Genomic DNA, 12,475 nt, shown 5'->3' on the forward strand with positions numbered 1-12,475 from the left:
CCAAAATAGTTTCAGCATTTTCTTTTATCTTTATTGGTTATCTTTTTATAGATCTGTCAAATTCGACTATCGAAAAATCCGCGTAACCTGTTGCCTTAAAGGTTGCCACGAGGAAAGTATTTAAAATAAAGGAATTCGCCGACATGCTTTTGTTCCATATCTATCAGTGAATGTTCTGACCAAATTCCATGGAAAACCGTCGAATCTGCATACCCTATTAATTAATTTAAAGAGAAGGGATTCTCTTGAAAAACAAGTGTGAGTTTTTGCCTTCTAAAGATTCATAAACATATCACGCCTTCACAGAGGAATGTGTCAACTTGAAAGGCCACGAGCCAATGAAATAACAGAACCCCTAGCGTTCACAGTATGCAAACTTGAGTTTCGCAGACTTTAATTTTCTTGACCAAAACAAAATCGACCAATGTAGCCCCGCGAAGGTTTGAAGTAACCTTAAGTTCGCTGGTACGCATTTATACACCTGGGTGGAGAGAGGCACTGTGAGAGTGAAGTGTCTTGCGCAAAAGCACAACCCAATGTCCCTGCCCAGGGCTCAAACCCAGACCACTCGATCCGGAGATGAGTGCCCTAACCATGAGGCCAACATGCCTACCAAAAGCTATTAATTGGTCAAAGAGAGATTAGACCATAAAAATGATAGATCTTGAGAAATTGTTGTTACTTTGAGCTGTCGACGAATTTAAACTGCCAAGCTATAAAAAGCCAATTGGTATGTTTGAGATGACACTTTCAAGACAATGGTTATTTTAAAAGATGATCCCAAAAAATAGTCAAATGTGCCTTAATGACTCAACACTCATCTACTTTTCCCTCTTACCTGGCAGATAGCAAGCAACAGCGTGTTTCTGGGTATTGACAGCATTTCATGCACAAGAACTATTAAATACTAAATTAAACATAAATTCCTTTCAATTTCATCTTGCAAACATAACATGCATGTATGTATACTTACTTTCCATCGGACAAAAGATTAAAAGCTATCGCAGTTCCAATGACTTCCTGCAACAAAAAATTGATAAATTACATTATTAATATAAAAATGGAAGTAACTGACAAATATTCGCAATGTACTTGTAATTATTGTAAAAAATAAAGTGCATCATGTTTATACTGGCATGGCCACTCTTAACACAGTCATACACTTTAGTAGTGCATCAGGTATTATTGCACAGCAGAGGAGTACATACATGTACAGTACATACATACATACTTTATTCGTCCCAAAAGGGCTTTTTGGAATAAAGATAGAACTATTAAAAATTAAATTAATTAAAAATTATATGTACAACTCTATTAATTAATTAATAAGAAACTAATTAACATTTATCAAATTCAAGAGTATGGACTTAGAGTAGAACCATATGATCAAGTTTGCCATTGTTTGTTCACCTTAACCAAAAGGTTTTGCATACTATATTAAGTTAATGGACAGTGTTTTTTTTTTTTTTTTTTGTAAGAGGTGCAAGGTGTGTGTACTTTACGCAATTAATTTTAATTTAAAAAATATCACAATTAAAAGAAATAGAAAACTAAAAGATTCCAATTTTATTTGGACACATATACATATACAGTATGCATTTGCTACCATGTGACTGCCCCACCAGAAAAGAAAAATTGTCACAGAAACTGTGTTTTCCATTTGCATGTGTACATAAATTACATCCAAGTTCAGGAACCACATTTGTTTCTTTGTTTCCAAGATGTTAAATTGCCAGAGCCCACTTTCTAAATTGTAAAAGGTTGTGTGTGTGCATGACGAACATTTTGGTAAAGAATGCTTCCACAATGCTTCACTTTATGACAGGGTTTTGTAACATGAAGAATTTATCCTTGCCTAAAAGTATTATACATGTACAGCTTTCCTGGATGGTGCACTAGGCCATATTGTAGGCTACGTGTACCCTAAGCACTTCTTTCTTGGTTTCCTTTACTGTAGGTGATAAATTTCCTCGTACTTGTGTAATCTTTTTGGTCTTAAAGAGTAAGGCCCAAAAAAGATATGTACATTGTACATTGTACAGTTAAGTATATTGCCTGAGAGCAAAATATCCAACAATTCATGCACGATTAATGTACCTGCATGTCACTGCCAATGATTGCAATCTCGACCATGATCCAGAGAATGATGCGCGGTATCTTAGGGTACTTCTCGTGGCAGACCTCCGCAAGATGCATACCTGAAAAAAGTGCCCTTGAACATGAGTTATCCTCAAAGAAACGCAAGAACAAAAGTTTGACAGTGGGAAAGCAAAATTACACAATGATGATATTAAATTATATGTAGTGGCCTAATTGACTGGATTTTGCTCAGAGAAAGACTTACCTGTTACAGTTCCAAGCCTTAGGGACAGTCTCTGGAAAGACGAAAATAATGAGAAGGGGAGAAAGACTGTTAACTTAATGAGATCTGTAAATTTACACATGTAGTGAGCAAAAGGGTGAGTGCACTAATCAGGGATACAGACCTATCAAAGCCAGAAGCTGAACAAAATGCAGTGTACCTGTTATTACAATTATAACAGGAATCATAAGAAGTCTGTAGTGAAGGCTGAGAAATGGGAAAATATACACAGTGCAGCAGTTAGCACTTCTAAAGCCTGGAAGATAGCATTAATTATGGGATAGCAGATGGAGAGTAGATAATTAACTCTGAGGAAATTTAAAGAACTGGAAAACATTCAAGGACTTAGAAGAAAGTCAAAGCTGGGAAAAATACTAATTGCTGTTGCAGAAGTTTAACTGCCTTTGGAGAGAGGTAAAAAAAAGTCTGCATATGAGCCAAGTGGCCCATCAGGCCGGAGCTTATCCCAGTTTCTGTAGCATGAAGCGACTAGGAGTATTTCTACTCCCCCCTGGATGGGATGCTAGTCCAACGCAGGTTTACCCCCAGCATTAAGTTCACCAGTACCCATTTATACACCTGGGTGGAGAGAGGCACTGTGAGAGTAAAGTGTCTTGCCCAAGAACACAACACAATGTCCCCGGCCAGGGCTCGAACCCGGACCGCTCGATCCGGAGACGAGCGCACTAACCATGAGGCCACCATGCCTCATGCCTTTGGAGAGAGGAAAATGGAAAATTCAGTGAGGTGTTGAAACATTTTCCTTTAACTGTAGTTCTCTGAGGGAGCTACATCCCGTATCTTGCAAGGTCTTACTGTACTTTACCTGCATTAAAAGCCCCATGAATGTTGAACACATAAGGATCCAGAGTAACTATGGGATAAAATCAAAATGATCAGTTCACAAGTTTCCCAATTCAAGTGTGTAGCACATAGTACTTGGGGATAGTCATAAAATACATGTATCTTATCTGTACTCTAAATGACCCCTTGGGAGTGGTCCATGAACTGACATCACTGACTTACCTTTTTTACTTTTTAGTTTTGACTGGATTTTTAAATATCACTTGTACAGTAAATGCTTAAATTGCACTTGCATGAATTAACTTTTATTGAACCTTATTATCTACTGGTTTAACCTTGAACTTTGCCACAGCTCCTGACTGAAGATCTGACTCAATGTTTCCAGGATCAAGGTATGCTATGCTCATCAAGAAGCCAGGACCAGTGAAGGCCCACAAACGACGAAAACTGAATTTGTACTCCTACAATTGAAAATTGATAAAGAATCAAACATACAATGTAAATTAATAAAAAAATAATAATTTCAAATTGAAAATTAACCACAAACAATTCAAAACACTATTCTTTTAGGGTTTATCTGATCAGAGTGATATGAAAGACTACTGATAGCTGTAGAAGCAATATGTCTACAGGTACACTCCCTCCTGGATGGGATGTTATTCCATCACATTTATATCCATGGAGGAGAGAGAAAGGCAGTCTGAGAGTACCTGCAAATTACATGTATGTTTCTCAGAAACAACATAATGACCCTGGTCAGGGCTTGAGCTAGGACTACTGCACCATCCAAACTCCAACATACTGTCCATGTAATAAGCTACCACACCATCCACATGTTAGGACTGAGCATGATGGCGACATTATAATAATACTTAACAATAATATTGATTAATAATAATATAAAATTACTGTGATACAGTTGAACCTCCTCAAACGGCCACCTCTCTACAACCACCACTCTCCTCTGTCCCCAAGGTGGCCGTTGTGGAGAGGTTAGACTGTATTAACAATTGACTTGTGCTTTAGAATCAAGTGATGCATGCAATGAAGTTGAAGAACACAAAAGAAGCCCACTTGAATTCCTTGAGTGCTCTCTAATCTTCCAAAGTGCATCATAACTCAAAGATGCACAGCTTAAGCATGAATCAACTGTTCTATAATGCCAATGGAAATGGCACAACAGAATTAACTTTGCTAACACCATCAGTATGCATATTAACTGTATTATGATGCACACTAACCTACAATGAGCTAGATAGTATGGCTTTGCTAACTAAGTATGTCAACTATCAAACAAAATGAAACATATCAGAGTTGCATTAAAAAAGTGATATTAAAATTGATTTAAAAGCAGTTGCCCACTACATGTACATGTAGGACACCATAAAAAAAGTTAAACCTTATTAAAATTGAAATTTAAATTATATGTATAAAGAATTTAATACCCTTACAAAATATCAAGTTACATCATTAAATAGAAACTGATAAATGTAAGTTAAAATATGCTGCTCTATTTACGTTTTCGTTGGATTTCAACAACAGACTTACATCTTCGCCTCGTGGAATGGGGATCCTTTCATCAAAGTATGTGCTTGCTATATCTCTTTTGGGAGCAAATCTCTTTTTTTCGCTGCCGATACTGTCCATTTCTGCACTTAGCTCAAATGAGTTGGAAAAATTTTCTTCAGCTGTTAATAAATGAAACAACAAATGAATTTTTGTTTTTACTAGTAAAGCTGCAGAATTCCAGAAACTTCCTGACTCTAACAATGAAAGTAGGTAAGAAAACTAACTAAAGATAAATCATCAAGAAAACAACAAGACCTGACAAACACAACTTCCCTTCCACTTCAAACCTTCCGCAGTCCCCCCCCCCACCCTTCCACCGTAGAAATGATAGATTGTTCAATATGCCCAAAAAGACTAATATTATACATATTAGTAACACTATCGTCAACATAATAATTTTATTTTATTTCAATACTAGAAAGTGTCACCTGTGGCTTCTGTAATTTAAGTGACATTGATTCAAAGTACATATAATTAAGCTCACTGTAATGCTACGTTACCAAAACTAATAAATAATAATTATAGTTACTGTAATAATAATTTGTTGTTGCTGTTGTTGTTGTTGATGTGTCTATGGTTCAGACCACAAAGAAGTGACATACACATAACAGAAAACATGACATAAAATGACATAAATATACTTGCTGGAACTGTACAAATGGCTTCATAATTTATATTTGATTTTTTTTTCTTTTTTTTTTTTTTTTTCTTTTTTTTTGAATTACATCATATACCAATTGTCCAGTCCCCTCATCCAGTAGTCATTTAGGCAGTAATGATGCGTGATGAGTTATTAAAGAGAGTGTGTGTGTGGATCTGCTTCACTGCCTCAGTGTATAGGTCAAAACGTTGAACAGTGCAAGCATCATACAGAGTGAAATTAGACATTGTAAGCATCATTAGACAGTGTATGTATCTTGAATACAATTGGATAGCACTAGTATGCATTTTTTTTTTTTTCTCACACTAGTTTTTTAAAGATGTCCTTGTGAAAAGTTACTTCTTTTCTCATGTTCCTTGGTTGAAAACAAACAAAATCACAAAATTGTTCATTTCTCAAGCAAAGATGCACATAGTGTCATCTAATCATACTCTAATTAAATACACATTATCTTATACTCATTCAACAAATTCAACTCCAGCTTTGACACAGTCATCCAATTAAGATGTTAATCAATTGATGTGTACACACATATGATTACAGACCAAATTGGACTTTACTCAGTGCTGTTACCATTACAAATATTAACATGTGCCATGATTACATGTATTTAAATTTCAATATGTAAGTATCTGTTAGAGAGATAACCTAAATTCTCAGCATTATCTGATAAAGGATTCGCAAGATCACCCATTCTGATGTACTCAATGGTCGTGTTTCGCATAACGGTCTGTTTGAACATTCCATACGGCTAGATCAATATCAGGCCAGCCACATCAAAATATACTGAAAAGAAGGTTTACAACTAAAGTTAATACTGTATATAGTTCTAAAATAAACAGTTCAAACTGTAGTTAAGTTATCATTTACAGTTTTGTTGCATCTTCGAATTCATGTGCATAATCAACAACTTTTCAGCCTACAAAAACTTACTGCTCGCCACCTAAGCTTAATATACAAATGTAAGTAAGAGTCAATCAGAAATACCATCAGCTAGAAAGGGCAATTAGTTAGGGAAATGAGAAACAACAGCTCACTGCAAATTCCAGTCTTTCAGGACACTCTCAAGTCATACTATTCTTGACTAAAACCTAGGAATAAGAAGCTTCAAATATGTGCTTCAACAACAAGGTTTGCCAAAAAACGGTACTTGTTCCCCTAATTGAATACTATAATGTATAAAACATGCCCAGACGGCAGCCCGTTACGTCACGGATAGGGAACATGCTGAAAAACTGCAAAGTCATAAAAAGCATATATACTGGTAAGACAACTTTTGTTGGTCTTGCTTGCAAGAGATATTATCATTTTACAGTGGTTTAGGTCAACAATCAGTTTCACAACTTGAGGAAGGGAAAAATCAAAGTAAGCTTAATTAAGTATAAAATTCGAAATGGCAGCAAAACAAAACGTAACAGGCGATGAAACCCAATTTAAGGCACAAGATTAGCGGACCTACTCAAGTTATAATCGTGAAAATCACTCTCTTAAACGGAGCAAATCCCGCGTGTGGATATTCTACGAGCAAAAACTGGCCAAACCCTTGACAAACCCAATTTTAATTTGTTTATAAACTTAAGTCGAACCACAGAATCTGACAGAATCTTCAACCGAGTTGGAACCGGCATGAAAGACATCATGTCGCGAGAAATAAAGAAAGAAAGAAATGTACACCACGCCAATAAACGACACTACTTTGCAGCAAAACTACCCAATAACGAAACAAACTCATGCTGAAGAAGGAAGGGAAAAAGATGACTTACCGGGAGACGAGACGCCATATTGATCATGTATCAGGCCGCCATGTTGGTACCACATCCACCAATGGCATCACTTCTAATATTAGTCATAAGAAAATGACATTGTTCTAAACTCGCGTTTTATTGGCTTACATCTGCGTACCTCGGAAAATATTTTTTCGCCGAAGATTTGCTCATCGAAAAATTAATTACCAGTAGATATCTCTCGAAAGAAAGTTTCTCGCTAAGTTGACAGGCGATCACCATACATCAGCACGTAAAACTTAAAACTTGACTCCTGTGCAGGCATGAAATAAACCCGTGAAAAATTATATATATAGATTTCAAGCAAAATAAATGAGTAATATATAGGTCGTGTGATAGTTTGTTGTGGTAACTGTGCGAGCTACATAAACAAGAAATTGCTCTCCACTTCTGTACAAATTATAACTGGGACAAAGAAAGTGCTGTTGAAGTTTCGTTCGAACGTTCAAGTTCATCGTCGATGAAGATGGATTTTGGACCAAAGTCTAGGATTCTCACGTGACAGTTGCGTAACTTCCTCATGCTAAAGAATTGTAAAATCCATTGTAAAATCTTTCTCCAACCGTACCTTGACTTAACTATTGAAGCGTTTAAATATAAAGTTTTGATGCGTTATGCTTGCACTGTTATAAACTGTCAGAGTGAAACTGTGATGCGTCAAAATCATTTTATCAAGCAGCCGCACGCGATATAAACGGGCTACTATATACGAAGGTCATATTTTCGTTACGTCGCTTACGTTGCAGTATGTCGAGGAAAGTTTGCATCTGTAAGCCTACGTTATCATATAATGTTGAAGTGAAAACTTCTGGAAATAAATTTTAATTTCTGATACAATACTAGGTGGTCATTTCAGGTTCGGGAATCGCACAGTTGTAGTAGATGAGAGGATTATTTGCATACAGAACGTGTAGCCAGATGGTCTGCTGTGACAATTGAGCTGTCTGTTCCTGAACAGTGCTGCACGAAGCAAGAGTTAATTACTAAATAACTGTCAAATAATCGATATTCATCATACCTTGTGTTGATGCGGGAGGGTTTTCGTTCTCTTCCATCGACTTGTACATGTTTGGATTTACGCTTTCTATCCGTCACACAATCAACGTGAACATATTTGGGAAATTGCGTCACAGCCACACTCGCGTACAAATAAAAGCAAAAGAAATCAATAGATCTATATTATGTTGTCGATTCGCTGGACACGTTCCAAATCTGTAAATCAATAACTTTGAGCATGGACGGAAACGTACGGCGGCGCATTTTATTTTATTTATTTACTTATTTTAATTTGAGCGTTGCGTCCAGGTAACTATAGCAAATATGTTGGGCCGAAAACATTCATAATAAGGAAGGCCCGTGAGAGGGTTTGGTTTTGGGGGTTGGAGGGGGCGGGGGGTGGTGGGTAGCCTGTTCCATCCAACTTGGGGGACCAGAGGGGAAGCGAAGGTGGAAGACTTATATACTTATATATTGCCACGGAGAATGCACTTCTCAGAGAATAATGGGAGATCGTAATCGTATCGTATCGTATTGTATCGGGTAGTTACACTCTTTTTTTTTGTTTGTTTGTTAGTTTTTCCGGCCGAGGCAGAATATTCTTATTTGTCTGACGATTTTAGGCTGATAATATTCTTGTGAAAAGTCTTAGGTTAAAGTGTATGGAATTACCGTTTTCGAAAGTATTTGGTGTCTGGACGGTATTAAACTGAGCCATTTTGGAGCCAACTGCAGACATTAATTTAAGTCTGATATCACGCGCTTAAAAAAAAAGCCTTGCAGAAATGTTATCAGCATCGAACATACGGCTAGTTTTGCCATACGGCTGGTTTTGCCATCTCGAGAAAGGGAGATTTTGAAGCGGTTAAATGTATTACTCCGCGGGTGTATTTACAAATTTTCGGCTGACACAAAATTATACTCTTTTCAAAATCTCAGCCTCGGGTTAATTCTTAAAATATTCTTAAAATTTTGCAACTTTTCAGCATTGGCGAGGACTAATTTATGAACTGGTGGCGCTGTGAAACGTTGGTGAACACACTAATGTAAAAGTTAATATCTTCACATCACCCCACCCCCCCCCCCCCCACCCTTAACGTACACGTAGTTAAGTTTCAGAGTTCTTTTCCATTTTGACCTGTAACCGTTTTGATTTTATCACGCATTCCAACTCTGCTACGTGCCAAGACTACCTCTTAGATGAAAATTTTGCTCGGAAAAACCTTTCTTTCATATCACGAATTGGAAAACGCTTACATGTAAACCAAGGCTGCCATAGCGACGTACACGTTTATATACCTAAACACACTTTTTTACCACAATTGCTTCTAATCTCGAAATCTGATTGGCTAATTTGCCGTTGTCGATAAGAGTCCAGACAACGCTGCTCGCGTCAATGTGTCACGCAATGCCTTTTTTCAGTTCGCGCTCTTGAAAAAACATTTTCTTTATTAGTTATTATTATTTGGCTAGCTCCGTGAGCGAGCAAGATGAATCAAATCCTGCGCTGTGATTGGTTACCTGAGCGGGCAAGATGGAGCTATCTTCCCCGCTTGGGACTACCCGCGCGCCGTGTCCCGCAAAAAAAATTTCTCCGAAAGCCATATAATAAATCCTTTATTGACCAAGCTAGTTCGGTCACGATGCCTGGATATTGGCCTCGTTCTTTTTTTCCGAGTTTATGGACCTCGACTCCGTCTCGGTCCATAAACTCGCAAAAAAAAAAAAAAGAACTTGGCTAATATCCAGCCATCTTGACCTCACACTTGATCAAGAAGCCATAAAAAACAAATCGAATGTGGTTTAACATCGACATTGATATGCGTCATCAGAGTGGTGAAAATTTGTTGTGGACTCACTCGGCTGCGCCTCGTACAGTACAGACAACGCTAAACCACATTCGATTTGTTAATTTCCACACGAGTTCAGTTTAGGCCTCTAAACAGCATAACAAGCGATTATTGCTTTCACAGAACGCAGTTCATTATCTTGGGTGTCCTGCGGTTTCAATGGAGACTATTTCGTCGAACGTCTGCATTTTCTGCGCTATTTTGAATGACGTCATATGTCATACGTTATATGCGCAAAGACTATCGCGCACTTCGTGGTTTTGGTAGCAGTCCAATCTCTTTCCTAGAGTCTTCGTTTCTCTTGACCAGCGGTCGGAAAACGAGAGCTCTGGGAGCAACCATTTTGAAATAACCGAATTCTGCCCATCCGGTTTCACTGCGCAGTCTACATCTATGGCGCATGACTGAAATGGTTTCTCCCAGAGCTCTCGTTTTCCGACCGCTGGTCAAGGGGAACGAACACTCTGGGAACGAGATTGGTAGTAGTCTGAGGAAGTGAACAATTGTAAAGTGGATTTCTAGAGACTACCTATTATTTTATATGTTCACGAACACGACTTTGAATCGCCTTGGCTTTGGGATGTTAACCAAGGGAACAGCTATATTTCACTGAAGGTAGTTTGATTGCAGTTGTTTATTAGTTCCAGTCGCGACAGATAGCTCAGTTTTTATCCGGTCAAATATGTTCGCTCGAATATTGTTTGGAATCGGTGGAAAATACTCTGAAGGCAAGATCCATAACAGTGTGCCTGAACAAAGGAACGTCAATGTAAAAATACTGTCTAATTCTATTCATCAGGGGAAATATTCGAATCAGTCGCACGGAGTTTGTTTACGATCAGTAAACAAGCACGGCATTGCCAATGTTTCCTTATATTTGTGCTTCCAGGTTAGAATAATTAATGTACGTAAAAAATATAAACTTTTACAAATTACCTTTTAAGATTAAACATTACCAGTTAATGTGAAAACATTTAGCACGAAATAATGTAAATATTTTTGTGAGTCTACGGGAACTGGCGCCGTCGCGTTGGAGGTTATTTTAAATCTTATGCGGATAATACTTTTGCTAGTCCCTCTGCCCTGCGTAGCAAGCGTTTCTGTGGGGTTCGGGAGCAAAGAATTACAGCGCGAAAAATGGAGCGAGTAAAAGAGGGGGGAGGGGGCTCTCTAGCCCCATTTTCTGCTCAGGCAAAACACCGAAAATGCCGTTCCTCGGTCTTTCTTTGCCCCCAAACCCCACGGAAACGCTATAGTCCCTCTTTCGCTTAGTCCGTCTAGCGAGCTCGCACGGAGTGTTTTATCCCGCGCTTTTCGTTCGCGTGACGCACGACGGACAAAGCGAAAGAGGGACTACTCGTAGTCTTTAGCTTGCGCTCTCGACGAACTCATCAAGAACAGATGGTCTGTAGACAGACTAACGTTGTATACAAAACCCTATTTAGCCATAATCATTTAGCAGTTACAATTTTTCCATCTTTTCTCGATTTCCCCTTTCAGTGCTTTTCGAAGTGTAATGCAAGGTGTCAAGGAGGGATATTTTTACCTCTTGCTGTTTTCTTAGAAGTATCAAAACCTTTCCAGAGGAGGGTATTATGACTCAAGCGATTAGCACCGATATAAAGACACTAGCGGCTAGCTTCTAAGGGCCTGTTTACAAGGAGGGAGGGTTACCCTAGCAAGCGGGTTAACTCTAGCTGGAGGGCAAAAAGCCCGGGTATACAAGCAAACTTTCACAGGTAGGGTAACCCTACAACCCGGGACAACTTAATGTGAGGTTACGCTTCAAGGATCTGGAAACAGTTAGAAAGTTAACACGGGTAGGCGGGTTAACCCTACCTGGAGTGTTTACAAGGAAGAAAGTTAACCCGCCTGCCAGGGTAACCCTAGCACGCAGATAGGGTACCCGCCTGCCCGGATAACCCTGGCTTTCTTGTGTGAGTGCTAGGGCAACCCGCTTGCAATGGTAACCCTCTCTCCTTGTAAACAGGCCCTTATTCTATAAAGCATGAGAACGATATGATCAGCTGGGTCTGGGGGTTAGGCAGTTTAACTATTCCTGTTTCGGACTAGTGTTCAAGAAATCTCAGTTAAACAAGAAGTGATGCCAGGAAAACTATGGACTCAAGTTTGTCTAATTAATGTCACACAGGCTAATGACAAACAGCCCTGACCAACAAAAACAGCAACAACAATTTATTTCAGTATTCCCATATTAGTACATGGTATTACCTAATACATGATACAGCTATAATAATGTAACTAAATTACAATAATTTAATTGATTAAGTAATATTATTCTGCCTGTAATCGATGCATGAATGGATGTAGGGCAGCTGTAAGTCTACAGATATAGGGTCAACATTATTGAAAATAAAAATAATTTTTGTTTTATTATCTAAAAAATCAAAATGATTGTATTTTCTATTTATTTCTTCGAAAAATTTTA

General features: G+C 38.1%; 1 protein-coding gene across 3 annotated transcripts in view; it reads right to left on the minus strand.

Moving 5' to 3' along the window:
• LOC110057875 (natural resistance-associated macrophage protein 2-like) overlaps positions 1-8,397 on the minus strand; it is a 35,466-nt gene extending 27,069 nt beyond the window's left edge. Inside the window, exons 1-8 of one of the 3 annotated variants that reach the window (XM_089285130.1) lie at positions 7,160-8,169; positions 6,087-6,182; positions 4,715-4,854; positions 3,502-3,627; positions 3,189-3,236; positions 2,345-2,375; positions 2,098-2,198; positions 974-1,020 (exon numbers count right to left, since the gene is read on the minus strand). In XM_089285130.1, coding sequence (XP_089141256.1) covers positions 974-1,020; positions 2,098-2,198; positions 2,345-2,375; positions 3,189-3,236; positions 3,502-3,627; positions 4,715-4,854; positions 6,087-6,138 — 545 coding nt within the window. In that variant the 5' untranslated portion in view covers positions 6,139-6,182; positions 7,160-8,169. Of the gene's footprint in view, positions 1-973; positions 1,021-2,097; positions 2,199-2,344; positions 2,376-3,188; positions 3,237-3,501; positions 3,628-4,714; positions 4,855-6,044; positions 6,183-7,159; positions 8,170-8,198 lie in introns of those variants that run through there. The other 2 variants (XM_089285129.1, XM_089285131.1) reach the window with 2 other exon arrangements.
• Between the last annotated feature and the right edge of the window lie 4,078 nt (positions 8,398-12,475).

This window comes from Orbicella faveolata, unplaced genomic scaffold, assembly GCF_042242905.1.
Source record: "Orbicella faveolata isolate gen_17 unplaced genomic scaffold, um_ofav_v1 contig_13, whole genome shotgun sequence".
Taxonomy (NCBI): Eukaryota; Metazoa; Cnidaria; class Anthozoa; order Scleractinia; family Merulinidae; genus Orbicella; species Orbicella faveolata.